The sequence below is a fragment of the Heterocephalus glaber genome, unplaced genomic scaffold, assembly GCF_053883595.1.
Source record: "Heterocephalus glaber isolate CG9 unplaced genomic scaffold, H.glaber_assembly_v1.0 deba00001564, whole genome shotgun sequence".
Taxonomy (NCBI): domain Eukaryota; kingdom Metazoa; phylum Chordata; class Mammalia; order Rodentia; family Bathyergidae; genus Heterocephalus; species Heterocephalus glaber.
Genome location: NW_028258351.1, coordinates 2,832,371 through 2,857,697, shown reverse-complemented (window position 1 = coordinate 2,857,697; position 25,327 = coordinate 2,832,371). Strand labels below are relative to the sequence as shown.

At 34.3% G+C, this 25,327-nt stretch overlaps 1 protein-coding gene across 15 annotated transcripts in view; it reads left to right on the top strand.

Moving 5' to 3' along the window:
* The window catches only part of Bcas3 (BCAS3 microtubule associated cell migration factor), a 583,853-nt gene that overhangs the window by 144,924 nt on the left and 413,602 nt on the right, over positions 1-25,327 (top strand). For all 15 annotated transcript variants that reach the window (XR_015443252.1, XM_021248678.2, XM_087191873.1 and 12 more), the window contains exons 11-13: positions 1,488-1,571; positions 8,868-9,038; positions 23,526-23,619. Coding sequence is in view for 14 of the 15 variants with exons in the window: in XM_021248678.2 (XP_021104337.1) it covers positions 1,488-1,571; positions 8,868-9,038; positions 23,526-23,619 (349 nt within the window). In the remaining variant the exon portion in view is untranslated. The remainder of the gene's footprint in view (positions 1-1,487; positions 1,572-8,867; positions 9,039-23,525; positions 23,620-25,327) is intronic.

The window sequence follows — 25,327 nt, the reverse complement described above, 5'->3', positions numbered from 1 at the left end:
TCGCTTTTCCAAAATACCGTCTTTCTTTGCTTGTGCAGCAGGAGGCAGCAGAGGGATAATTATCATACTTCTCTGAATGTGTATTTTTAGATGAATAAATGAGATTATTTTTATTAGCTAAACTCATCACTTTTCCAATTCCTTATTTTACTCTATAGAAACCACAGTGACTAATCACTCACCTTGATTATTCTGTGTGACATAGCAGGGGCTGCCTAAAAAATAGTTTGATGTAACTTATCAGACTTTTAAAAATCTTCCTTTCTAGTTTATTAATATTGCTTGGAGGATTTTTAAAAAACAATGTGAGTGATCAAAAAATTTTTGAATTAAAAATAAAAGGTACATCAGATGACCTAGTTTTAGGTTATGTAAAGCACTTTTATAAGTAAATTTTGTTGTGAACGCCTGAGGCTTTTGAAAATTCATATTTTTAAATTTAAAAACAATTTTAAATATGCAAATGTGAATAATGATGTGACAAGTATATAATCAGTGAAGAATTTAATCTAGGTTTATTGCATAGCATCTGAGATAATCATGCATATCAAAGTATTGATTCACTTTGAAAGTTGGCCAGTTGATTTATTTACATCAGATGTGAATAAGGACATGTCTTTAGTTTCTTTTTATTTTTAAAATTTTTCTTTTGTTTTGAGACTCAAACCCAGGGCATCACACATGGTAGACAAGTGCTCTGTCACTGACTCCAGCCCCCATCCCCATACTTTTTTGTGGTACTGGGAATTGAACCTAGGACTGTCACCCTGAGCTACATCCCCCACACTTTTTCAGTCTTTTACTTTGAGATAAGATCTTGCTGATTTGCCCAGGCTGGGCTCAAACTGGCTGTCCTCTTGCTTCAGCCCCAGAGTGCTGGGATGACAGGAGTGTACCACCCCATTCAGCTTCCAACCCATGTTTTTATTTCTAGTGGCATAAACAGTAAGCTCTCTGGACAGCTAGTATATGTGTCATAGTTGATTGATGTGTAATTTGTGCCATTTTTCCACTAACACAATTGAAAATGCAAATACAGCAAAATCTTTTGTTTATTTTTTTATGTTTCCTTTTATAATCTTTGTGGAGACATTAGGAGGACAAAACATCCAATTTGCTAGCATGTCAAATATTTAATGTTAGGAAGTCATGTCTAAGTCCCTTGATTATGTTTTTAAAATTTATTTGTAGAACAGCCGCCAGATCCCAAATCCTTACCATTTCAGAGTTTATGAATTCTTAAAAACTTTTCTTCCTGTAATTAGAAATGTAGTTGATCATGAAACTGCCTGAATGGCACCAGTAGATTATAAAAAAGGAGCAAAAGTGTCTCAGCAGGGCTTTGAGCTGTTTGTCTGAGAGACACTCATGCAAACATTCCTATCCATGGCCATCATGCATGGTAAATAAGCTCCATCTAATAGCCTGAAGACTTAAACAGCTGAATAGAAAATGACCTTCTGGTTCCCTCTCTCTTCTCCCCCTAGCTGATTCGATGTCATCAGTCCCGTGGTGGAGCCTGTGGAGACAACATTCAGTCCTACACTGCCACAGTCATTAGTGCTGCTAAAGTGAGTACTTCAGTGGTCTTTGGGAGTTGTGCTTATATCATACTGAAATTTCCCTTCTTGAATTGTATTGAAATTCCCTTCCATTTTCACTCATAAATGTAGAATAATCTTTAAGAAGTAAATTTTTTGTCATTCATGAGAATTGGTGATTGATTTGGTATTTAATCTTTTAGGGTTAATAAATTTTCTATTGTAATGATTGTAGAGTTTGTACTTAAGTCTCTTAATTGGATTAAAGCAGGGGAACTGATTAATGCCACATTTGAAAGAAGCTTCCCATGTTCTAAATAGCAACTTCTGGATTTTTTTCTGTAGTTTGTATCATTCTACCTTCACTGACATCCTGTATGTCTTTGAACATTTTTGCGTCTTCTTGACATAAAAAAAACTATCATTCTTTATGAAAAGTTGAGTCAATCCCCTGGCACATTCAAAGATTCTTTCATATCAAGGGGCAGCCCCCTTCATGTTTGCCAAGTGAGTTCTTTTTTGTGTCTGAGGGTTAATTTTGATGAAGCCTGGTAAACTTTATGCTGATTATAAGGTATTCTTATAACCACTATCCTTTTGAATTGTGAAGTATACAACAAAACAATTCTAATAATAGGGATGACAGAATGAATCCAAATGACAGCATGTAATCGAAAGCACAACTATTCAGAAAAGAACAACAGTTTAAAGTAAACCACAGAGAGAGAATCAAAGGTCACACTGTTTTATGTAAAACAAACACAAAAATACTTCAGGATTGATCACAAATGCTTACATGATGTGCTTTAGAATGTGTTCCTTGGTTTGATGAGAGAAGAATTACACACTTTTCACTCAAAAGGGAAATAATGTCTTTACCCTTATAGAACTATATATTTTAGAAACCTTTGTAAGAATGTTTACTTTTCTTCATTGTATATGCAAAAATAAAGATGATTATTTCAGCAAAGCGTAATCTAAGAGTAATTAGGCAGCATTTTCAGTTGTATTGTGTTAGTTTATCTGTAACTTTTAACAGTGAGTTTTTTCCTCATGTGTTAGGCTCCTTTTAGACTTGTCTCACATATGTGAGTCAGAGAAGCTCATAGTATTAACATTTTTGAGTAATTCTCAGTTACATAGTGAAAGATAACTTTTTGGTTCTTCTTTGGTATTACTATGTGTTTGTTGTGCTTACATAAAAGGAAAGTGATCAGCTTCACTCAGTAAGTGTTTCACTGTAGAAATGTTGGAAACAAGGCTAAAATTAATATGACTTTAAAATAACAAGTTTGAACTTCCTGTGTTCCTGCATCTCAATATTGGGAACTGTGAGACATATGTTGAAGTCTTCTACATTTAGACTCTAAGAAATTATGTTTAATGCAACACCTTAATCTAATCAATTTCCCAAAGACCGCTGATCATCAAATGGGTGGTTATAATTCATTATTAGCTTTGGCAATATATAAAATCTTCCATTTGCTTTTGAATAAAGTAGGTAATATTTAATTTTTTTTTTTTATGGGACTTGGAATTGAATCCAGGGCCTTTGCACTGATCTGTATCCCTGGGCCTTTAAAAATTTTTGTTTGTTTTTTTCTTTTTGTTGTACTGAGGATTAAACCCAGGACCTTCATACTGAGTGACATCGCTAGCCCATTTTTAAAATTTTGAGACAGGATTTCACTGAGTCACTAAGTTGCCCAGGTAAGACTTGAAATTGTGATGTGCCTGCCTCAGTTTCCCAGAGTGTTGGGATTAGAGGTGTGTGCCACCATGCCCAGCTCCCAGTTGACACTATCACGCAATGGAGCCCAGGCTGGTGTTAAACTCCTGACTTAGTCTCTCACTTTGGGATTACAGGAATGTGCCACCACACCTGGCTTTTCCCCTCTGGTTTTAATGTTAATTCATGTTCATGGTTGTAAACCTGAAAAATGATGAAAACAATAGAGCAATGAACATTAAAGCCACCCACTTCTTGATAGCCTGTGTTTGTATACATGGGCAGTTTAATTTGTAGAGACACTTCCAATCATATGTTCTACCCTGACCTGGTAAGTTATTATTATATTTAACTAAAATATCATTAAATATCTTTGAAAACAGTTTTTCATTGATAAATTGGCCTTCTAGGGAATAGAATATTTCTAGTTTTGCATGGTAACTACACCAAAATTACTTCTTCAATTTTTATAATTCTAAATGTATACTTTGTCCGGTTGCTATTACATTATGTATTATACTCCCATTCATGTGTTGAGTTGTGAAAATTCATCATGTTGTACACTGTTTCAGGGAGTATAAAGTTCATTTTTTTAAATCCCCCAAAGGTATCTTTAGACCTACAAACCTTTTGTAGAGAATTTGATCTAAATTTAAGAATAAACAATGGCAGTATTACAGACTCCTTCAGAGAATATGAAGTCAGATTATCCCTAGTTTTGATTTTTGATGCTGAGTTACTGAAAACTGAAAAGTGATAATGAAAACTGATAAGTGATAATAAAAACTGATAATGAAAACTGATAAGTGTTATAAAAAGGAAAACTGAGTTGATCTTGTCTAACTTATGAATACAGATGTGAAAATTTATAAAAAATACCAACAGAAAAACATGAAGCAATATATAGCAAATATGATGTATCACAAAGCGCTTGAGATAATTCCACAATATAAGGCTGACTGATTACTCAAAGGGAATGAGTATAATTTGCCACATTGAACAGCACAAAATTATATGCTAATCTCAAAAGATGAACAAAAACTGTTGGAAAAAATCGAATATATATATTCTGGTTCTCTGGTTTCCATTTTTCTCAAATAATCATACCTGGCCCATTAAACTGGTTGTATTAAAGTCTGTTTCTGATAACTCCAATGTCTGGTTTCCTTTTGGCTGTGTTTCTGTGGTTCGTTCTGTTGGTTTTTATTTTTGATCTCTTGCCAGAATTTTGAGAAGCAGTTTCAGTTTCTGATAATATTGGAGTTTACAGTCTTAGCTCATCTTAATTCAGTTTTGGGAATTGAGATTATTTAAGTTATTTAAATGACCTTCACCTGTAGTAACTGTGCTCATTGCACACTAGAAGAGGTTCAGTCTTCTATTTTCTATGTCTTTATGTACCAATTTAAAGCATGGCAGGAATTTCACCAGGTAGATCCCTTCCAAATTGTTGATTTTGGTATAAGACCTGGTTCCAGAAATCTATCCAAAGCATCACTTAGTCTCTTTGCATCAATCAAGGATATTTCCAGGTCTAAATACACAACTGGAGCATCTGGATTCCCCTTGGATTTGATTTATTTTTTCCCCTGCAGTACTAGGAATGTTTACCCAGGGTAATGTGGTAACTACACTTTTTCAGAACCTTCAAGCAGTATTTACAAAAATACTCTCTTGTTTCAAAAGAGTTTAATTTACCTAATCTGTCATTATAGAAAATACATTTTTCTAATTATTTATCATTTTTATTATTTCAGGTAATATGATAGTGTTTGAGATGGGACGTGAACTTCATTGTTTAATCATATTACCTGAAAGAGTAATCATTACTTTTTTTCCTTCTGATGATAGCTTCCTCTGTGACTACAGAGAGGTTATTTACCTACTTTGTTACATAGAGGGACTAACTATTAATTTTTTGTCTCACCATACAATTGTGAGGATAAATATATTAATTACATATGTCCTGGGAGCTCCTTAGAGGGAGTAATCTTTTTTACATTTTCTCAGTTTCCAGATAACACTTAAAATTAATCTTCATACTTTTAGATTTTTCTCTTTGATTTTCATAATAGCAGATTTGACTTTCCTTTCAAAGAGTATACAAGTGGTGGATTTTCCATGGTAGAAGTAAAGGAAAAAGTTTAATCTTGAAATTGTTCACATGAGATTATTTTGATAGATTTATAAAATCTTGGTCCAGTGCCCGGGGATTTAGCTCAGTGGTGCCACCACCTGCCTCACAACTGCAAGGTCCCAAGTTCGATCCATATTTTCTAGTTCCTTCATAACTGTCTTCATGCATTTTAATCTCAGTGTGGTCAGTTGATTTAATAAAAATGCCCATGTTTTTTCTTGTTATCTGGTAACTCCTTTTTTTTTTGTATTGAGGATTGAACTCGGGACTTGTGCTTGTGAGGCAGGCAGCAGAACCAGTGAGCTAAATCCCCAGCCCTATCTCGTAACTTCTTAATGACAACCAACAGTTTTGTGAGAGCAGCACCATTAGCACTAATGGATAGTGGGGACAACTGGTATGCCATAAGGAAGATGAAAGAGGACTAGGGACCCTTTGGCAAATTTGCTTGTACTGAACAGAGTATGTCCCACACTTATTTGACTTCCAGGTCATAATAGATTTCTTCCACAGTTTTGTTATAGTCTAGTGCTCAACTGTCTTATAGCTACAGATTTGTTCTCAGGTCCTCTTGTAAACATCACCCAGGGACTTAATGAACTTTTGAATTTAGATTCTTCAGATTGTGAGGAAACTCAGTCTAATTTATCATCTCTATTTGTCCAGTTATATTTCTCTATTCCTAATCTATGGTTGGCCATCATTATGTTTTGTATATATATATTGAGGAAATTATCAGGTATATACGTACATACCCTACCTACTGAAATGAAGTGGGAAGACAAATTACTGTGAGGTAATTCAGATTTCTAAATGTGGTATGTGAGAACTGTTAAATAACAACATGATATAGATTACTTCTGGACACTAGTGGCCATAGATATGGTTCTAATATGGCAGCAAATTTATCCTAAAGCCAATGATTTTTATTAATGCAGAAAACTTTCAACACTCTTCCTACTGCTTCTTTCTACCCCATTGTTAATTAGCTATAAGGAATACTAACTTATAACTTAATATACAAATTGCACTTTTTGTCCTACTTTTAAAAAATTTAGTTGTGTTTTATATAGTTATACAGAACATGGGCTTCATTTGACATAGTCATACATGTTTGGTGATCTAAATTTTGGACTGTTTTGCTCACTAGTAAGAGAGCTATATCAGTATTCATAGTTTTTTTTCCCTCAAGATGTCTAAAACTCTTTGTAATATGAGCCTTTGACTGTGAATTATACTACTGTTTTCCACTTTGTGGATCCTTTCCCTTGTTTTTTTATGTGAACTTTTATAGTTACCTTGTGGTTTGACTTGGTACATTACTTTCCACTTTTTATGTGCTCCAGTTCTTTTAGTTTTATTCCTATTCATTGATATAAGAGCATGAAGTAATAGGCTCAGGGGCAAATGTGGAGGATATACAGCCAAAGACTTTAAAACTAAAAGGCATTCCTTTGATAAAGGGATCGCTACTTCTAAGTGGGAGCATCTCCATTAACATTAATGGAGTGCGTACATCAGCTGAGGCATCTCAGAGGTTAATCAGGCTTCCTGGCCAGCTGTTGACATCAATAGGCCATGGCGCCTGATTCTCTTGGTCTTTCAGGGGTTTACTTGACAACACTGTCACAGAGTTAGTGTAAGTCATTTCTTGTGAATTATTGAAATAAACGTTTGGCTGCTAATTGAGGAACACTAATGTGTTCCATAATCATTGCTGTTAGAGTTTTTAGCACTAAACAAAACAGTTATGATTGATTTGTGGGTTTTTTCTTGTTTTCCGTCTGCTCTAGGTTATATCTTTGCTTGAATTTAGCAGATGGCTTTCTTGGTCATTTTAAGTATTTATTAGGGTACATTGTTAAGGTTCTAAATTTTTCCTGTATCACTTCATCCCATAAGACATCTGTGTTTTGTATTCAAGAATGTGAGGCCACCAAGTAGATTGTAAGGACAGGTTACAGGGCAAAATAGGTTAAGATAGTGGTCAAGAATCATGTTCTGCAGACAGACGGTAGTTCTGGTTTGAGTTCTGGCTGTCATTGCTTACATAAAGTGCCATTTAAATTATATTTTTTGTTTTTTATAAAAATGAGGAAATCTGTAGAGGTAGTTATGGTAAGATCCTTGAGCCACGTACCTTGAAACATAACTGCAATAAAATATGTTACTATTGTGTTATTGGAAAATTCTTTTCCTTTTTTTAATACTTGTATAATCGTTGCGTAAAATACATTTTTGCTTTCACAAACGTTTTTGTGTACCATTTATACATTATAATTTGAAATACTGTGTATAAAATAATTTATATTTTAAAATTTAGCTATAGCATATGCCAGAATATAGGTGAGAATATCTTCTCCATAATTATTTTAGAAGTCACCTTATTTGAGATTAATATGAAGTATTTTAATAAAAATTTTTCTCAGTGTGAGAATTGAAAAATGTGCATACATTATTCAGTATTCACTTTTTAATATGCCTTTGTAATGTAAGCTGCCTATTCTGGATCAAATAGCTAGACCTTTCAGACATTATTTTAGCTTTCTTTCTAATGAAACGTAACCTTGTTACTTTAAAAATATTTTTATTAACAATATGAGGATAATCAGACAGCTTGCTTACAAGAAAAATACACGAGTTTTACCTATTTGCTTTAAAGAAATAGAATTAAAATGTAATTATGAAAGATCCTAATTTACTTTTAATTGAAATAATATTTTACAGTACTACATTTGTTTACTGCTAGTGAAAGGAAAAGAAACCTCTTAGCTATTTTTTTTTTCCCAGTAGTAGGGATGGAAGTTAGGACCTTGTGCTTGCAAGGCAGTCATGCTGCCACTGAGCTAAATCTCTGGCCTAGCTAATTTTATATATGATACTTCAGTTAGTAATTAGAATCTTGGACATAGACTATATTTTCCACATCCCAAATCTTAGTGTATAATATTATAGAACAGCATATTCTAAATTTATTTAGGAAGCATAGGCTTTTTCCACATAGCTATTCTATCAGTATCTCCATCCTTTTCATGCTAGAAAATAGATATAAAATGACATATATAACATTTCAAAAGAACAGAATATCACATAATTTCTCCTTCTCATTGTATTATGTATTTTAGAAACACTAAAAGGAAGGAATAAAATAAATGCTTTTTATAAAAAATATAGTTGCTCCCCTCTGTGAAGTAGAGATCTTTAATTATAATTAGAATCATTTAATTATGGCTTTATTGCCACCATACTGACTCTGTAGCTTCATTGATACCATTCCCTTTAATAATACTGATTTTCTAAATAAAATTTAAGATCATGTTAAAAGACTGAATATTTATGACAACTGCTGTATGAAAGATTATAAAGGAATTAAGAATTTACTATAATTAATAAAATGTGTATTTCTATTTAGACTCCATATGTTGATGTCCAGTCATGTCTTTTATCTTTCACTGTACAGACACTGAAAAGTGGCCTGACAATGGTTGGGAAAGTGGTGACGCAGCTGACAGGCACCGTGCCCTCAGGTGTGACAGAAGATGATGTTACTGTCCATAGTAACTCTCGGCGGAGTCCTCTGGTCCCAGGCATCATCACAGTTATTGACACTGAAACAGTTGGATTGGGCCAGGTAAGACCTTTGCGCATGAAATTTGTGTTACCTACAAGTATTAACTAAGATGAAGATCTACCAGAAAGTATTTCGTTTAGGCCAGTGGTGGTGAACCTATGGCACATGTGCCGCAGTGGGCTGTTTGTATCATTGAAAGCTCTAAAAGGTTCACCACCACTGGCTTAGGAGATTAATAATTTGGAATTATAGAAACTGATGCTATTTCAGGTCAGATTTTTTTTCAAGAAATAATTAGTATCATGTTAGGCCTGTTATTTCAAACAATATTAAGGAATCAAACCTAAATGTACAGTTTTATATCTTTATCCGAACATTTCTCTCTCGCTCTCTCTCTCATTTTTTTGGGACAGAGTCTTGCTGTGTAGTTTATGCTACCCTCGAACTCACAGTGATCCCCCTTCCTCAGCTTTCCATGGACATTTCTTTCATAAATTTATTTTACAACTTTTCTATTTGGTTCATTATACTATTTTTTATAAACCATGGTACAATCTAATTCTGAAGATTTTTTTTTTGCTTGCTTATGTACATATTTATTTTCAGTGGTAGGGACTATACCAGGGCCTTCTGACTAGACCACATTCCCAGTCCTTTTTAAATTTTTTGAAACAGAATCTCAGTTGCCCAGGCTGCCTCAGACTTGTGGTCTTCCTGCCTCAGCCTCTCAGAATGCAGAAATTACAGGCATACATCATCATGTGAGGTCAATAGGGTAAATTTATTTTTAAAGGCAGAGGCTTGTACATAGAAGTAACCAATAGGACCTTACATATTTGGGGGAATTGTTTAAAAATTGAGGGCTGGGGTTTTAGCTCAGTGGTTCTGCCGCCGGCCCTGCAAGTGCAAGGTCCCAAGTTTAATCCCTGGTACCAAAAAAAAAATTGAATTGAGTAGGCTGCAAGTGACATAATTTAGTGGCTAATATCAAATTGTATAACAATTTATGAATATAAAAATAATACATGAAATTTTATAGTAGTTTATCAGAAAACACATAGTAATACCTTGTAATAAAATCCTTTATCATCAGATAAAACAGTTGTATTTTATTTTACTATTCTTTTTGGCATTAAAAGACTTCTTTATTGAAATAATAGGCAAAAACTTTACAAATAAGGTAAAAGAATTTAACATACATGTAACTGAGTCATATAGAACCCCAGATACCCATGATCAGAAAAAGGATCTCTGCACGACATATCATAGTCAAAATCCTGGAAGTCCAGCACAAGAACAGAATTTTATAAATAGTTAAAGAAAAGCAACACACCACTTATGAAGAAAATACAATAAGAATTAAAGCAGACTTCTCGGGGCTGGGGATTTAGCTCAGTGGTTCCGGCGCCTGCCTTTCAAGCACAGACCATAAGGTCAGTAGAATTTTGAATGAAAATTTTCAAGCCCTAAAAGAAAACAAGTTCTAACCCAGGCCGAAATATCCTACAAAACTATTTCTCAAATTTGATGGAGAAACAAGATCTTGATGTTGATAAAGATCACCTAAAGAAATTTATGACCACCAAACCAGCACTCCAAAAAATTCTCAAGGATACCCTGGAAAGAAACAATGAAGCTAACAATGACAAAATGTCTAATACAGTAGTAGCAAACCTATGGCATACATGTTGTTTTTTTGCTTTTTGTTTTTTTTTCCATTAAGTTTATTGGTACATTTTAGGTATAAAATACAGTTACATTCATCATTGGGATCTTGTATCTTTACATGATGTATCTTGGTTCTTATTTCTTTTCCCCTTCCCCTGCCCTCCCTTCACCTCCTCCACCCTTCCCTATTTGCAAAGACTTTGTTTCCATTTTTTTTTCTTTTCTCGTATTTTTTCTTTTCCCTTCTTTCCTTTCCCCTACCCCTCCCACTTCCTCTACTCCTTTAGACCTTTTCTTCCTATTACACAATATCAATTATACATTTTAAAAATTACAATATCAAAATTTAGAGAACATTACCACAGATTTTACAGAATTTAAAAGGATATAGAAAGCATATTATAAAAATCTTTCTTGAAATAAATTTGATAACTTCTAAGAAGTACCTTGGAAGACAAATTAATGAAACTGACTCTGTAGACAATATAAAATTTGAATAGCACCTATTAAAGAAAGTATATTCCTAGCTTGAAAACCTACCTATATGACAACAATAGGCTCATACACATTTTAAATGATAAATTATATCAAACATTTAAAGCAAAAGAAAGAAGGAACACTTCTCCCTTCGTTTTAGGAAGTCAGCATTGTGCTAATACTAAAACTGGATAAAGATAATAGAAGAAAAAAAGTATGAACATAGATAAAATTTTGTTTAACGGGCTGGGGATTTAGCTCAGTGGTTCAGCCGCCTGCCTCGCCAAGTACAAGTTCCTGAGTTCGATCCCCAGTACCAAAAAAAGAAAAATTTGTTTAGCAAAACAAACTATTAGAAGTCAGATCTGGCAGTATGTAGAAAGTGGTTTTATTATAGGGATGGCAGTGTTGGTTCAGCATTGGAAGGTCCACCCCTATAAGTAACATTTTAACAGAGGAAAGGAAAAAGCCATATGATCCTGTCACTAGTTGCAGAAAAAGTATTGGACTAAATTCTACAGCTGTTCATGGTAAAAGGTATCAGGAGACTAGAAGTAGAACAGAACCTTCTCAACAGACAAGCCATGTACTCCATACTTCCAGCAACAATGCCTTATATGAATGGAGAAGATGCAATGCTTTCTCCCTAAGGTGGGGAACAAGGGCAGATATGCCTACTCTTCATCTGTCCATTAAACTTTGAAACCTAGGCCCAAACCAAAATAGTGTGGCAATAAAATGACACAACTAGGATAGGATTGGCACGACAGAAGCAAAATCTTTATATGTAGATGAAATGATCATCTACAGAGAAAATACAAGAAATCTCTAGGAGCCCCTAGAACTTGTACTTGAATTTAGCAGGATTAGAAAACACAAGGTATATATAAAAATTCAGGTCTGTGTATACTTGCTATAAATGAAGAATTGGATATTGAAATTTACAAGTTATGTAGGAGTACAAAGGACCTAGAAAAGTTAAAAACAAAAACAAAAACAAAAATAGTGTTGGAAGACGTTTAGTACCTAATTTTAAGACTTCTTCTAAAGCTACAGTAATCAAGGCAGTGTTGGTGTAAGGAAAGACATATAGATGAATGGAATAAAACAGATAATGTAGAAATAGAACCACACATATATGGTCCACTGAGTTTTGAAAGATTATTTAACATTAACATTTTATAGAACATAAACTCAACTCAAGAGCAGAGGAAAAGATAGTGTTTTCAACAAATGGTACTAGAACACCTGGTATCCGTATGTAAAAAATTAACCTCAACCCTTTATTTCCATACATAAAAATAACTTGAAAGGATCTATGAACCTAAATATGAAAGACTAAAACTATAAAACTTTTTATTTTATTTTTTTAAAACTATAAAACTTTAAGAAGAAATTATAAGGGAAAATGTTCATATATTTAGGGTAGGCAAGAATTTCCTAGGATACACAAAATGTGTATAAAAGAAAGAAATTGATAAATGAGATTCCATCAAAATTTAGAACTTTAAATGACATCATTAAGAAAATGAAAAGTAGTCCTTAAACAGACCATATTTATAATACATATAACCTATGACCAGAATATATAAAGAACTCTTACAGCTCATTAATAGACAACCCAGTTAAAAAGTAGACATAAGAAGATAATAAATAGCCAGTACAGATACGTATTGACTTATCATTGTCATGACTTTTTCTTTTTGTTGGATTCTCCCTCTTTGCGTTTAATTTCTTGTCGCTCCCAATGGGTTAATTCTGCTGGGCTTCCTGAGGTTGTGATCTTTGTTGTCTTTTCCTAGGATATTGTCTAAAATTTTTTGGAGTGCTGGTTTGGTATTCAAGAAGTTCCTAAGGTGCTCTTTGTCATGAAAGCATCCCACTTCACCATCAATTTTGAAAGATAGTTTTGCAGGGTACATCAGTCTGGGTTGGAAGTCATTTTCCTTTAGGGCTTGAAATACGTCACTCCAAGCTCTTCTAGCCTTTGTATTGAGAAGTCTCATGTGATTCTGATGGGCTTTCCTTTGTATGTGATTTGTTTCTTTTCTCTGCTTGTAGAATTTTGTTCTTCGGTTGGGTTTCTGGAATCTTAACAATTATATGCCTATGTGTAGATTTTTTTTTTGATCAAGGCTAGTTGGAGTCCTATATGCCTCCCTTATCTGAATGTCAAGTTCTTTTTCCCCCCCGCTTGGGAAGTTTTCTGCCATCACTTCTGTGAACAGTTTTTTTATGTCATCTGCACAGTCTCCTATTTCTTCATTGATTCCAGTCAGTCTTATGTTATTCTTCTTTGCATCGTCTAGTAGCTGCTGGATTGATTTCTCGTGGTCCCTTGCTATTTTAAAGCAATTTTTCTTTTCCTGGTCACTAATTGCAGTCTTATCTTCTGTGTTTGAAATTCTGACCTCACATTGGCTCGTTCTGGTGCCTAAGCTTTCAATGGAGTTTTTAATCTCCTGGAAATCTGTTTGTATCTGTTTTATGGATTCCATTTGCTTCCTATGTTGGGATTCCATCATGTTCCTCTGTTTTTTTTTTATCTGTGTCTTCTCTAGATTTATTAATCATATCTTGGACTATGGGCACAATCTCTGCTGTTATCTGAGAAATTATTTCTGATTTTATTTTTTCCACATCCTCTTTTGTTGCCAGTTCAGGGAATCCACGTGGTTAAGTATCAAGAGTGTTCCATCTTGTTTCCCTTTGGGGTTGCTTTAGGTGATCTGGAAGTCTGGTTTTGAGACTTGTTTACGTGTCTTCTCATTTTGATGGGGTGGTTGTTGCTGGCACCTATGCAGGTCACCTCCAGTGCACTGGGGCAGGGGGTGGTACTTCAGCCTGGAAGCTTCCTCCTAGGTGCTGGGAGTGGCACACCTCCTGTGTGCTGGGCAAAACAGTTGTATTTTAAATACAAGTTTAGAAACATTCAGAAGAGAGTATAAACAAGGAAATTGTTTCATGATTTCATTTTAATCTTTTTTCTCTTTTTTTGGAACTGGTGATCGAACTCGGGTCCTCACACTTGCAAGGCAGGGAGCGGAACCACTGAGCTAAATCCCCGGCTCTCATTTTAATCTTGTTTGTAACATACTTTGGGCAAGAGATGTCCTGTTTTACTCCTCACTCCCATGAACTCATAAACATTGTTTTCTTCTGTATCATAGTATTCAGTTTTCAAATATATTTCTGAAAGGAATTTTTTAAAATCTGGTATTTTGTGATCTTTACTATAAGAAATACAATCTAAAACCAATTTCTATACTAAGATAAGAATAGAGCAGCATTTATTAAATAGTTTTTATGTAAAATATGTACCTATGCATTCAGAACAAAATGCTTAGAAACTATGCATCTTTAAGTATTAATCTTTAATATTGGATATCCTTTGAGAAAATCTTCCACTAGATAAACGTTAGCATCCTGATAAAATACTACGTTTGGCAGCTACTCATGTCTTAAGTCTTGTACTAAGATCATTTGACCCTTTGAGAAAGAGTGAACTTTCAATGGGTGGACAAGGCAGGAGGATCTCTGGGAGTTTTAGGCCAGCCTGGGCTTTATAATGATACCCTGTCTCAAAAAGAAAAAAACAAAACAAAAAACACTAAATCAAAAACAAAAACAAAAAAAGAGTGGATTTTGTTGTAATTAAAATAGAAATTGATTGAAATTCTGGATTTTTAAATTTGACTTATAATTTATTTATTTATAATTAAGTTTATTGGTGCATTTTAGGTGTACATAATGATCACATTCATCATAGGGAATTTATACCTATACATGATATATCTTGATTCATATTTTTTTCCCACTCACCTACCCCCCCTTCCCCTCCTTACTTAGAAAAGCTTTGTTTCCATTTTTTCCTTCTTTTCTCATCTTTTTTCCTTTCCATTCCTTCCTTTCCTTGCTCCCCTCCCCAGTTCCCCTACCTATTTGAACATTTTCTTCCTGTTTCACAATATCTATCATACATTTTGGTCCTTATTTACACTTTCAGTTTCTCACACCAGGGAAACAATGCGGTATTTATACATATGTGATTGATTTATTTCATTTAAAGTATGGTCTCAAGGTGCATCCATTTACCTAGAAATGTCTAAAGTTTATTTTTCTTTATGGCAGAGTAATATTCCGTTGCATAAAAAAACACACATCTTCTTTATCTGTTCATCAGTTGATGAGCATTTGGGTTGTTTCCAAGATTTAGCTATTACAAACTGTGCCACTATAAACATGGGTGTACATACATCACTGTGGTACAGTGCTTTTAATTCTTTTGGGAAGATACCTAGAAGAGGAGTAGCTGGGTCAAATAGAACCTCTAGTTTTAAGTTTTTGAGGAATCTCCACACTGATTTCCACAGAGGATGCACAAGTCTACACTCCCACCAGCAGTGGAGAAGGGTTCTTTTTCCCTACAGCCCTTCCATCATTTGTTATTGGTTGATTTCTTGATAATAGCCTTTCTTTCTGGAGTGAGATGGAATCTCAGCGTTTTTTGAATCTCCTGGATGATCAGTGATGTTGAACATTTTTTCTTATATTTATTGCTTCTACTTCATCTGAGAAATGTCTATTCATTTCAGATGCCTATTTTTGGTCTGGGTCTTTAAATTTAGGGAGCCTGCCAATCTGAAAATGGGCATCTGAAATGAACAGACATTTCTCAGACAAAGAAGTAGAAATAGCAAATAAATACATGAAAAAATGCTCAACATCACTGGTCATTCGAGAGATGCAGATGAAAACAACACTGAGATTCCACCTCAGTCCAGAAAGAATGGCTGCTATCATGAAATCAACCAATAACAAATGCTGCCGGGGCTGTGGGGAAAGAGGAACCCTGCTCCACTGCTGGTGGGAGTGTAGACTGGTGCAAGCACTGTGGAAATCAGTATGGAGATACCTCAAAGAACTAGGACTGGCAGTCCCATTTGACCCAGCTATTCCCCTGCTGGGTATCTTCCCAAAAGAATTAAAAGAATCATACCACAGTGATATATGTGCACCCATGTTCATAGCAGCACAATTTGTAATAGCTAAAACTTGGAAACAGCCCAAATGCCCATTGACTGGAGACTGGATAAAGAAAATGTGGGCTTTTTAATGAAATGGAGTACTTACTCAGCCATAAAAAAATGAGAAATTAGAGACATTCATAGCTAAATGGATGCACATTGAGGTGATACTACGTGAACTAAATAGGACACACATGTATAAATACCGAATAGTTTCTCTAGTGTGAGAAACTGAAAGTGTAAATAAGGACTAAAAGGTATAATAAATAATGTGAAATAGGAAGAAAAGGGGCAAAGGGGAAGGGGAAGTGGGAGGGGTGGGGAAAGGAAAGAAGGGAATGGAATTATATGAGAAACTGGAAAAATGGAAACAAAGTCTTTGTAAATAGGGAGGGATGGAGGGGTTGAAGGGAGGGTAGGGGAAGGGGGAAAAATAAGAACCGAGAGAGATTATGTAAAGGTGCAAATTTCCAATGATGAATGTCATTATATTGTATATCTAAAATGTAACAATGATTAGAATGAATAATTGATAATGCGAAATAGGAAGAAAAGGTCCAAAGGGGTAGAGAAAGTGGGAGGGGCATGGGAAAGGAAAGAATGGAAAGGAAAAATTATGAGAAATGAAAAAAATGGAAACAAAGTCTTTGTAAATAGGGAAAGGGGTGGAGGGAGTGAAGGGAGGGCTGGGAATGGAGAAAAAATAAGAACCAACGTGCATCATGTAAAGGTACAAGTTCCCAATAAGAAATGTAAATGTATTGTATACCTAAAATGTACCAATAAAAGAATTTTTAAAAAAATAAATAAATTTAGGGAGTCTGATTTTTTTGGAGTTCTTTATATATTCTAGATAGTAGTTCTTTGTCAGTGAAACAGCTGGTAAAAAGTTTGTGGGTTGTCTTTTCACTTTGTTGGTGGTTTCTCTTGCTGTGCAAAAGCTTTTTAATAAAATGAGATCTTAGTTGTTGATTCTTTGCAATTGGGTTTTTTTCATAAAGTCTTTGCATACAACAGTGTCTTCAAATTTTGCCTAATCTGTCTTCCAAAGATTTAGTGTTTCTGTTTTACTGTTTAGTTGATCCATTTCAATTTTAATTTAGTGCATGGTAAGAGACATGGATCTAGTTTTAATCTTTGGCAAGTTGAAACCCAATTTTTTCAGTACCATTTATGAATGAAGTTATCTTTCTTTCAGTGAAGGTGTTTGGCTCCTTTGTCAAAGATAAAGTGGCTGAGTATGTTTGGAGTTGTTTCTGCATCTTCTAGTCTGTTCCATCGATTCTCGGGTCTGGTTTTTTTTTTTTTTTTGTCGCTATCATGCTGTTTTTATCACAGTAACTGTGTAGTATAATTTAAAGTCAGGAATGTGATGACCTCTACCTTGCCTTTGTTGCCTAGAATTGCCTTTGCTAGTCTAGGTTTCTTCTGGTTTCAAATGAATTTTAGGATTGTTTTTTCTTTTTGTGTGAGATATGCTGTTGGAATATTGCCCAGAATTGCGTTAAATCTGTATAACAATTTTGGAAGTATGGAAATTTTCACTGTATTGGTTTTTCCTCCCCAAGAGCAAAGGATATCTTTCCATTTTTTTTCTTTATTCCTTCCTTCCTTCCTTCCTTTTCTTTTCTTTTTTTGGTACCGGGGATTGAACTCGCGTCCTTGCGCTTGCGCAGCAGGTGGTGAAACCACTGAGCTAAATCCCCAGTCCTTCAATCTCTTTCTGAAAGAGTACTGTAGTTTTCAATGTAGAGGTCTTTACTTCATTCATTAGATTGAGTCCTAGGTATTTCATTTTTTTGGATGCTACTGTGAAAGGTGTTATTTTCCTAATTCCTCTCTTGGTGAGTTTGTTACTCCTGTACAGGAAGACTATTGATATTTTTTGGTACTGGGGATCAAACTCAGGATCTTGTGATTGTGAGGCAGGTGGTGGCACCACTGAGCTAAATCCTTGGTGCAAGACTATTGATTTTTGAGTGTTGGCTTTGTATCCAGTTATGCTACTGAATTTGGTTATGAAGTCTAGAAGTCTTTTGGTGGAATTTCTGGGGTTTTCTATGTAGATTATCATGTCATCCACAAATAATGATAATTTAACTTCTTTTTCTATCCTTATTCCTTTTATTTGTCTTGTTTAATTGTCTAATTTATTTTCTTTGTTTTGTCTTTGTCCTGGATAATGTTTCCAGAATTGTATTGAGCAAGAGTGGTGACCGTGGAAGTGGTGACAGTTGTCCTTGTCTTGTTCCTGATTTTGGAGTGGAAGCTTTCATTTTTTTGCCCATTTTATGATGTTGGCTGTTCATTTGTCATCGATGACTTTTATTTGATTGAGATAGACCATCTATTCAAATTTCCTGTAGAGTTTTTTTTTATCATGAATCGGTGTCGGACTTTGTTAAATACCTTTTCTGTGACTTTGGAGATGATCATATGGTTTTTGTTCTTGGCTCTATTAATATAGTGTATTATATTTAATGATTTGTGTATGTTGAGCCATCCTTGCATCCCTGGGATGAATCCTGTTTGGTTATGGTGTATAACTTTCTTGATGATTTGCTGCATTCTGTTTGCCAGTATCTTATTGAGGATTTTTGGGTCTGTGTTCATTAGGGAGATTGGCCTGTAGTTCTGTTTTTGGTTGGATCCTTCTCTGGTTTTGGAATCAAGATAATGCTTGCTTCCAGGAATGAATTTGAGAGTATTGCTTCCCTTTGAATTTCATTAAAGAGTTTGAGAACTGTTATATTTTATTTAGAACCTGAATATTAGTAAATTCCTGTTCTTTTCATCTTAGCTTTGTGTTTAAACGAATATAGTACAGGCTTGTATTGTTTTAATGAAGTGTTAGCAGAGTTTTTGGTTAACTATGATTTGTGCGTGTGTGTGTGTGTGTGTGTGTGTGTGTGTGTGTGTTAGCTGATGTGGATAGATACCTATGTTCTTTTTCTAATTTGGATTTAAATATGTAAACCTTTAGTGTTATATGTTGATTTTTTATTCCTAATTAATTCATCTACATGGTAACCCACATTTATTACTCCTCAACATTGACTAAGACTGTTGCATATCTAGTATTTGTTGACAGATTTGTAGTCATTTGAAAAATAGAACCTGTTATCTAAATATTTTTGATTAAATACATTTATCATATTGAGGTATAGGATTATAGAAAAACTTTAAAGTATTTATCTAAAAAGCACATGAAGCCTTATGTTTTCAACGTAGTTTAATTTTTTTGTTCATGCTCTTCATTACTTTTTTATGACTTAATAAAAAAAAAATAAGGAAATCATGGGCTGGGGAAGTAGCTCAGTGGTAGAATACCTACCAAGCATGGCCAAAGTCCTGAATCTGATCCCTAGAACTAAAAAAACAGTTGGGCATGGAGGTACGTGTTGGTAATCCCAGCTACACAGAGGCTGAGACAGGGTCTCATTGCTTGGGCCTTGGAGTTGAGAGCTAACCTGGGAGACAGAATGAGACCCAGCATATAGAAATGGATTATAGGTTGTGGAATTGCAGAAGTTAATTTTTCTATATAAATGCATAGAAAACACTTGAACAAAGATATTTATGAAGGAAGAATCACAGAAATGGTAGCTTTTAAAAAATTAAATAAAACCTCAAATGTTTAACATGAAAAGTTCTGTTCTTTTTGAACCATAACTTCTCACTTATTGATATATTCTGAAATTTTTAACTTGATTAAAAAATTCCAAGATAGGAAAGAGATAGTTTTAAAATAAAAGTATGTTGCTATGTAAATTTTCTGTTCTTTTTTTTTTTTTTTTTTTTGGTACCAGGGATTAAACTTGGGATCTTACACTTTCGAGGCAGGTGGTAGAACCACTGAGCTAAATCCCCAACCCATGTAAATTTTAAAAGTATATGTTTCAAGCAACAGGATTTCTGAAATATAATACTATCCCTTTTGTCAACATGAATCTGGCTTTTGTCACTAAGACCTTGTCTCTGATAAATAGTTCAATTGGTGTACTTATTTTTAGGTTACACTGTATTGTTTTTAAAAGACTCTAGTAGTCAGTGTCATAGATTTATCATTTTTATCCTTTTCCATTGGTGTTCTACCTTAGCTGTAATGTTTTTCCTTTTCCATAATGACCTCGGGAGCTAAAGTTAGCATCACATTGACTTTTCCTGTTTAAACCCAGTGTGCTTTTAAAAGGAATATTTTCATGTTCACCGTGGTAGTGTATAATATCTGATGAGCCATATTTCTGTTGGTGTATTGATTAATTTGATTTTATGGTGATGGGATCATTGTGTGGTAACTGCATTAAAGAGGAATGGATTTGATTGACTTTGTGTCCATTTTTATGTGTGCTGCGTTCATGTTTTATTTAAAAGCATTTCTTGACTAGGATAAGTTAAGTGGTTTCATTTGCCTTTTATACACATATATAATTGAAGTTGGCAATGTGGCAAAAACAGTAATCAAAATAAAATACTTCCGAATGATGACATAAACCTGAGCTGTTTCTTTTCAAGTGTTATTTATAATAATTTAATGGCTTCTGAGGTGTTTTATAATAAAGTCCTTTGCTTTTATTAATTTTGTGAAGTTGTTAATACATAATTAGAGGTTTACCCTGCTTAGGTTAGTGGCGAGTGAAGATTATATTATCTTGGGAAAATTATATTGGGATATTTCTGTATTAATAGTTTGATTAATGGTTTAATGCTTTAGGCAAGGTTATGATTCTGTTGAGAGGATCCTTCTATAAGTATCTATGTTTATCAGTTTCATGAAAAGAAGAATCAGAATATTTTATAGTATGAAGTTTTGCTATGGACCAAGATGTGTGTGATTTTTTTGCTGGATGGCTTCTGTCTTCATTTTTTCCATCAAATAAAGAAGCACTGCTATATTTTGGCATATTTGTACACACGTATAACCTATTTTAATCATTCCTCTCTCATTATTTCTCCTTTCTCCTTCCACACGTTCTTCATCCTTTCCTCCGCCCTAATAGTCACCTGTCTATCTTCATGTCATATTTCCTTCACTCCCTTCCTCTTCACTTCCTTGTGCTCCTCTCTTCTTTCCCTTAGTTTTCTCACATGAGAGAAGATACGTAACATTTGACTCTCTCAGTCTGGCTCTTTTCACTTAACGCAGTGGTCGCCAGTTTCATCTATTTTTTTTTTTAACAAATGACAAGATTTAATTCTTCTCAGTGGCTGAATAATATTCCATTGTGTATCTATACCCCATTTTCTTTATTCATTCACCTCTTGGTGGGCATCCAGGCTGTTTCTATAGTTTAGCTATTGTGAATTGTGCTGCAGTAAACATGGGTTTGCAGATGTCTCCAGTGTGCTGAATTTAATTCTTTAGGGCATATTCTGAGGAGTGGTATAGCTGGATCAAATAGTAGCTCTCTTCTCTATTTTTAGTTTTTTGAGGACTTTCTATTTTGATTTCCATAATGGCTGTACTGTTTTACATTCTCACCAACAGTGTAGAAGGGTACCTTTTCCCCTCCATCCTCACTAGTCCTTAATTGCTTTTTGTATTTTTTTTTCCTTCAGGCAGGATCTTGCTATGTGGTTCAGGCTGTCCTTGAACTCACTATGTAGCACAGGCTGGCCTTGAACTTGCAGCAGTCCTCCTGCCTCAACTTCCCAAGTGCTGGGATTACAGGTGTGTGCCACCACACTAGATCTTTTTTTTGTATTCTTGATAATAGCCATTTTTTTTGGTGGGGTGCCGGGGTTCAAACTTGGGACCTTGTGCTTGCAAGGCAGGTGGCAGAAACACTGAGCTAAATCACCGGCCCTTATGATAGCCATTTTTGATTGGGGTGAGATGGAATCTGAATGTAGTTTTGATTTGCATCTCTCTGGTGACTAGAGTTTGAACATTTTCCCCATATTTTTATTGGCCATTTGTATATCTTTTGAACAGTGTCTCTTCAGTTTCCTCATTTATTGATTGACCCTATTTTTAGTATTGTTTTTTGAATATTTTATATATTCTGGATGTTAATTCTCTGTTGGAAGAGTGGGTAGTAAAGATTTCCTTTCATTCAGTAGGCTGTTCTCTCTGTTGATTGTTCCTTTGCTATGGAGAAGATTCTTTAAATTTGATGTTGTCTCATTTGTTGATTCTTTTTTTTTTTGCTTTTTGTTTTTTGGTACCGGGGATCGAACTCGGGTCCTTGCGCTTTCAAGACAGGCAGTGTAACCACTGAGCTAAATTCCCCGCCCTCATTTGTTGATTCTTGCTGTTATTTCCTGTTCTGTTGGAATCTTACTAAGGAAGTCTTTGTGCCTATGACTTCAGTTGTTTCTCCTCTTTTCTTCTAGGAGTTTAAAAGTTTCACATCATATACCTAGGTCTTTGATTAATTTAGAGTTGATTTTGTACAGGGAGAGAATTAAGGATCTAGTTTCAGTTTTCTACACATGGATATCCAGTTTTCCCAGCACCATTTGTTGAAGAGGTTGTCTTTCCTTCGGTGTACAGTTTGACGTCACTGTGTAGAAAAAGTGGCTCTAGTTGTATGTGTTTGTTTTTGTGTCCACCATTCTATTTCTTAGAAAGTATTTTGAATTGAGTGAAAATAGAATATATTGAAATTCATGAAGTTCAAATATGGTATATGGAGCAAAACTTATCATTCCCAGTGCTCATTGTAGGAAAGGAAAATGGTCTTGATAGCTGAATGTCGTGATCCAGTATTGTAACAGATTTTTTTTCTTGGACGTTAGGTAAATAAAAACGTTTTAAAGAAATGGTTGTTCTGTACAGAAACAATGGGCAAATTCTATGAAATGTAACTTTTATTTAAATATACCTATAAAATTAAGGCAAATAAATGAAAGAAAGAAATTCTATTGGACATCAAACCTACCTCTCCTAGCATTGTTCTACCTTTATAACTTGGGTAATACAGTATTTTCAAAGAACTCCTTTTGGTTATCTGTAAACTAAGTGATAAATCTCACAATTCTTATACTTTATTCCATTTGAGTTTAACTTAAGTTATATTTTCTCCTGTGTTCATGTTCTAGTTCAGTAATGGGGAAAAATTTGTGATTTTTCCAGTATATTACACAGTAAAACTCTCCTTGAATAAAGTAATATTTGATTACATTTGATTTTCCCCCCTTAACATGTAATTGAATAAGTAATTGTATCACTTACAGCCAAGTCAACAGACTATTTTTAGAATTTAGATGATTTTCTGTTAAGGGTGTATATTTTCTCACTGCTCAAGTGAAATGCTCACCTTACATCAATAAGAATACTCTTCCAGTATAGTGGAAGCTTGTTCTTTGGTCAGAGGCATTACAGTATATCCGTGTACAGTCTTTAGCTCCTGTCTTTAATCTTTTTCTGCAGGTGATTGTGAGCGAAGACTCTGACGGTGATGGCATCATGGCTCATTTCCCTGCCCATGAGAAGCCAGTGTGCTGCATGGCTTTTAATACAAGTGGTAAGTGTTCTTTTGCTTTGCCGTTTATTTTAGGGGCTTCTAGCAATGTATTTTGACCAAAATAGGAAGTGTGGAATCTGACTTTTCTTCATGTGACTGTGTATGTCAGAGATGTTGGTCATGCTCAGCAAATGCTATTGAATGAATGAATTCATAATATACTTCAGCACCCCTCTGCTTCACCCTCAATAGTGTGGTAGTTGAATAGCAGCAGTAGGTATACAGTGCTGTTAAGTTGGATTAATTTTTGGATTATAATTATGCCAAGAACTTTTTGATGTTCCAAACTAGAATATTAATATATATTAATGGCGTTTTCTTTGAACTTGAAGGTCTTCTATAACTTAGAACATTTTCTGTGCTAATTTACTTTTATTTTTCCCTGTCTTTTGATGTTAGGTTTTCTGGTTGTTCTTTTTTTTTTTTGGTACTGGGGAATGAACTCAGGACCCTGAGCTTGAGACAGGCGCAGCACCACTGAGCTAAATCCTCATCCCCTTTCTGGCTGTTCTTAAGGTATTTGAGAAGGACTAATGTTCCAGCAATGTGGAATGTCATATTTTCACTAACCTTTTTATTATGTAAAGTTTCAAACACCAAATTAAGCCTAAAGAGGTAGTGTACTAGTCATCCATGTATTGCCACACCACCTAAACATGTGTTCACATTTATATTTGTCTCAAATATAAATGTTTGCCTGAAACATTTGAATATTTTATATACATTTAACATTTCATCCAGTTCTAATTAACCATGTATTTCCTTAGAGTATGACTCCCCCTATATAACCAAATATTATCTTATAGGCCAGAAAATCAGCACTTTATATATTCCAGTATCCATCCCATAATTTAAAATTTTTCAAAAATGTGTTCTGTACTTCAAACCAAAGTGTAATCAAGGTTCGCTCTTTACATTATATATATATATCTTTAAATTCCATTTAGTATAACATATAACTTTTACCTTTCTATTTTCTTTTTGTAATGTCCTGAATAATTGTCTTATCAAGTTCTGTATTTTTAAGATTTTTTTCATATATAATGATTTCTGTAATTCCTATATTCCCCTGGATTTTCATTAATTGTAAGTTAGATCTAGAAATGCTGAAAACCATTCAGACTAAGGAGGGTTTTTTTTAATTTTTAAATTTCATAGTTATTGCTGTGTCCAATATTTATCTCAATAGGAGACACATTGTATCAGGTTTTATCCCTTGTGAAACTATGTTTGGTCATATGGATAAGGTAGAGAATGTCAAATATCTAAATATGTGAGAGGGGAATTTATTGTGTAGATTAGCAAGCATTTTGTGGAATATTATTTTGACCTCAGTTTTGAAATTTTTTAACTTAATTGAATGTTGCAGAAAGATAATTTTTCTAGTTCTGTTATGTTACCTACATTTATTAAATCTAATCTATAAAGAAAGAATTCTCTTAACCAGGAATGAACTACAGCTCTATACACTACAATAGATAGGATAAATCCCTAATGCTTTTTCATTATTTACCAATTTTCTTAGTAAGCAGTGTAGGTATAATACTTCCAGTGGTGGAAAATGAATTATTTTTTAAATAATTTATTTCTATCTGAAAGATAAAACTGATAGTCTTTATAAATTTATAGTCTTCAGATTTTATCCATTTAGTTGATGTTTCTAAGGAGCCTGCCATTTTTAGCTTGTTATTCAGAAATGATTGTATTA